Here is a 4409-nt window from a genome sequence, read left to right on the forward strand (position 1 = left end):
AAGGAATGACAGGAGGTATTCAAAGTGAGGAAAAACAAAGACCTACAACCAAGATTGCTTTATCCAGCAAGGCTGTCATTTAAAATTGAAGGAGAGATAAAGAACTTCCCAGAAAAGAATAGCTAAAGAATTCATTACCACCAATCCAGCAATGCAGGAGATATTGTCTTCTGCAAACAGAAGAAAGATGAAAACAATCTAACTAATGAAAACCAGAAGTACAAATAACAAAATGGCAATAACTATGTACCTATCAATAATCACTGTAAATGTAAATGGATTAAATGCTCCAATCAAAAGACATAGGGTGGCTGAGTGGAGAAGGAAACAAGACCCTTGCATATACTGGATACAAGAGACTCACCTCAGATTAAAAGACACATACAGGCTGAAAGTGAAGAGATGGAGTAAGATATTTCATGCAAATGCAAATAAGAAAAAAAACAGGAGTAGCAATACTTATATCTGACAAAACGGACTTTAAAATGAAGAATATATTAAAAGACAAAGATGGGCACTACATAAAGAGTAATTTTTCCTTCTGATTTTCGAAAAGAGCCGGAGCAGTCACTTAGTCAATATTTTAGACTGAGAGACAAGGCAATTCTTGATGAACCAATGTTAATATAATATTTGTAGGATGAAAGAGAGACTTTAAAATATGCTGTTAAATAAATCTGACCAAACTTCATGCTGGACCCTCCAGAATATTCTGATATACTTCCTCTAGGCTGATGGTGTCCGTTACACACTATTTGAAGTCAAATGGTATTATCCGTGAATTAATTTTTCAGTCATTCAGTCCATTCTGTGTTAGCTCATTAGAAGTTTCATTTAGATGTTATTTTCTCTATAAATCACAAGACCTATGACCTATGTCAGGAGGGTCTCAAATAGATTTTACCATAACATTTTTAATAATCACATAAGTAATATCTTACACCTAGAACTCACAGGAAGATTGTGGTATTAGAGATAATGGGACTTTCATAGCATATCAGATTTTAACTTTTTGCAGTAGGAAAAATATCTCCATTTACACCCTTTGGACCTCCACTTAGAAAATATATTTTCAAGTCAGCACAGCAATTGGTGGGTGATTTAGAAACAAAGATTATGAAGAAAATGTCTCAAGTCTGATAAGGTACTATATCAGGTCCTGGACACCGGTTTTTGATGGGGATAACTAGTCATATTAACCCATTTAATTCATAAAATAACTACATTAGTCTTCAAAAAATATATATCCACATGTATGTATCATATATACATATGCATATGTGCACACATCATCTTCTATATAATTTTATTTATTAAATTTAGATGTAATCAGTTTTAATGTTTGTATGATGTATAAAATTATCATTATTATTACTGGTAGTACTGCTATGTATGGATAACATTCGGTATTTTGATAAATGATGTAAATTTTGTTGTTTCTATTCATAGATTAAAACATTTCTTTTATGTTTTTCTGTCTCCTTATGACTGAATTCCTAAGTATTATTTTGTGCCATAAGTTTTAGTGATATCTGTCTATCTCTATGTGCAGATATATAAATATTGTATTAGTCAGATTTTACACAATAATGGTTTGTAAGGAACCACTCAAAACTTTTGTGGCTTATAATGCTAAGAATTCATTTCTGTATTCATGAATGTTTATGTTGACAATGTTGGATGATCCAGAGAGTGCTCAGCTGTGTGGTTCTTCTGCAGGCACATGAACTGGTCTCCACTATGGATGGTTTCCTTTGGGGCAAAGACTGAAGGCGTGAACCTAAGGCACATCAATCTCAGGGCAAATTGCAGGAAGGAACAAAATCCCCAAAATAAGCTGCACAAGCAGGTTTAAGTCCAATTTTGTCTACCACAATTAGATATAATTTTCATTTATTCTTAGGTCTTGATAATTCTTTGAGTTTCTAAAAACCATTACTCTATCTAATTTTTAACATATTTTGTCCTGCCATTTAAAAGTATTATATTTTTCAATGCTTACAATCTTAAAGGAAGTTAATTTTGTATTAATTTGAAAATAAAGTTGGATGTGTTTTCAACATGTGTATTTCAATTGAGTTTCTTAAACGGAAATGAAAAAATAAGACACATATAACTGAAGTGAATGTCCTCTAAAACAGCATCTTAAACCTTATACATATCCTCTCATACCTTGTTAAAGAGAAGACCCTTCAAGAAGGTGTAAGGAGGAACCTGGTGTTTTGCATTTGTAATAAGCTCCCAGGGGTGTCAGCGATGCTCTATCTCTGGGAAAATTTTGAACAGCAAGACATCTTCATATAGAAGAGAAAGAATGCTCCATCCACATTTAAGTTTTGATTTCTTTAATCAAAAAAGGTTCCCATTCTTTGCCAAGTTATTCCTTGTATGTAAAACATTTCTCTAACTTTTCTATTTTCTTGAACATTTAACAAACATTTCCTGTTATGAATCCAGACTTGATGAGGATAGTTGGAACTACTTCCAAGGGTATTGTAACTGGCTAAATTCTGACACGTAAAAACAATGACCATTCAGGCTGCCTGCTGTCAGTTTCCCATCATCACTCTTCCTTGTGGAAGCACATTTCTCAGAACCCCTTTGCCCTCTATGATTTCACAGAGTTGCTCACTGAGTGGCCCTTACTGACATGTGCAAGTCAGACTAGGAGAATTCAATGCCATCAGTTCCTGTGGGCAGAGAGGACTGGAGAATCACTGGTGAGCTGAGAGCATCAGCACCCCCACACCTGGGCCTTCCCCTAACAGGTCTGGGGACCACAAGGTTAGACAGCCTCTGTCTCCAGCAGCATATGTTCTCTGGTTTCTGGGGGAGCACCAGGGAATCCCGCAGTTCGATGATCTGCTTCTCCTGTTACTAATTCCTTAGGCCTTCGAAACAATCTATTTTAGTCATTAATTCCCCATATTAAGCAATTCCTGCTTCTGTTTCCCTTTATGAACTCTGACTAATAAGCAGCCCAGACAACTCATGTGTAATGATCTCAGTTCTGTATGAAATCAGGAGAGGCGTTGTATATACCCCTGAGGCTGAGGAGAGACCAAGAGAGTTAGGGTGCAGAGGAGCCTCCCTGGCCACTTCTACCAAAACCTACAGTCACCATCAAAGACTGGGTGATTCTGAGAAATGCTTTCAGCTGATGGAGACCCAAGAGGAGCAGCTGGGGCGGCCTGCTCTCAGCTGTCTGCTTCGTGGTTTATGTTCAGGCTTGTAACACTGTGAAAGGGGTACTGTAATCCTGTAGACAGTAATAAGTTGCCACATCTTCAGGCCGCAGGCTGCTGATGGTGAGAGTGAAAGCTGTCCCAGATCCTTGACCACTGAACCTTGAAGGGACACCGGTTTGCAAACTGTTTGCACCATAGATCAGGAGCTTAGGAGCTGTCCCTGGTTTGTGCTGATACCAGCTTAATTCATTGCTAATGCCCTGACTGGCCCGGCAAGTGATGGTGACGCTGTCTCCCAGTGATGCAGACACAGAGGATGGAGACTGGGTCATCTGGATATCACATCTGGCTCCTGAGAATGGAAACATGAAGGAAAACATCCATACTTTTAATACTGTTACCAGGTCTTATAACTACCCTGCAGTCTAAGTGGTACTGACCACACTGGCAGAGCAAATCCCCAGTTTTCCTTCCTTACCTGGGAGCCACAGCAGCAGGAGGCTGAGGAGCTGAGTCGGGACCCTCATGTCCATGCCACGTCCTGCCCGGACTGATTCCTGCACAGGGTGTGACCACACTATTAATGTGTCCAGGGCTGTGGGTTGCACCCCAGTAACATGCAAATAAGCAGGGGTTGGGGCAGTTTGGGCCCAGCTGCAGGGCTGACTGGTCTCAATAACATGGCACAGTCAGTGTCTGCCAGGTGCCCCAGCCCCACAGGGCAGCACACATTTGCCTGCAAGAAATGTGTTTCTCCTCGGCAGTCACAAGAGTCATTCTAGTGTACTATGAGTATAGTGTTCTTGCTCAGTTCACATTTCAGGACATGCTTCTCTTGCTATTTCTCCATCTAAAACACAGTGTTTCGAGTATGATACAACCCTAGTACTTGCAAGAAATATTGACAGCTTTTTGCATTGATACCTGTGCACCCTGTTGAGGACAGTGAGTTTTCCTTTTGGGATGAATTCTTAAAAACTTTGGTTTGGTAAATTAACACTATTGACAACTAGACATGCAATGAGGTATATGAGTAAACAACCCCCAAAAATGTGAGTGTCATTATTTGTAAGGAAGTGCCCAGTGACTGAGTACCTGTCACCTCCAGCTTAGTGGTCTGTCCCTTTGCATTTCTGAGTGCTCTGACTCACCGATTGCATCTAGGCCAGGCACAGTCAGGGATTTTTGTTCTCTCCAAATGAAATGTGTCAGCCACCTTTC

At 39.4% G+C, this 4409-nt stretch overlaps 1 gene segment (V, D, J or C); it reads right to left on the minus strand.

The window, feature by feature from the left end:
• Positions 1-3223: 3223 nt before the first annotated feature.
• Positions 3224-3784, minus strand: LOC117033317 (immunoglobulin kappa variable 1-6-like). The segment is given in 2 exon segments: positions 3224-3540; positions 3667-3784. Coding segments are annotated over 2 exon segments (372 nt in total).
• Positions 3785-4409: the final 625 nt, after the last annotated feature.

The sequence above is a fragment of the Rhinolophus ferrumequinum genome, chromosome 13 (assembly GCF_004115265.2).
Source record: "Rhinolophus ferrumequinum isolate MPI-CBG mRhiFer1 chromosome 13, mRhiFer1_v1.p, whole genome shotgun sequence".
Taxonomy (NCBI): Eukaryota; Metazoa; Chordata; class Mammalia; order Chiroptera; family Rhinolophidae; genus Rhinolophus; species Rhinolophus ferrumequinum.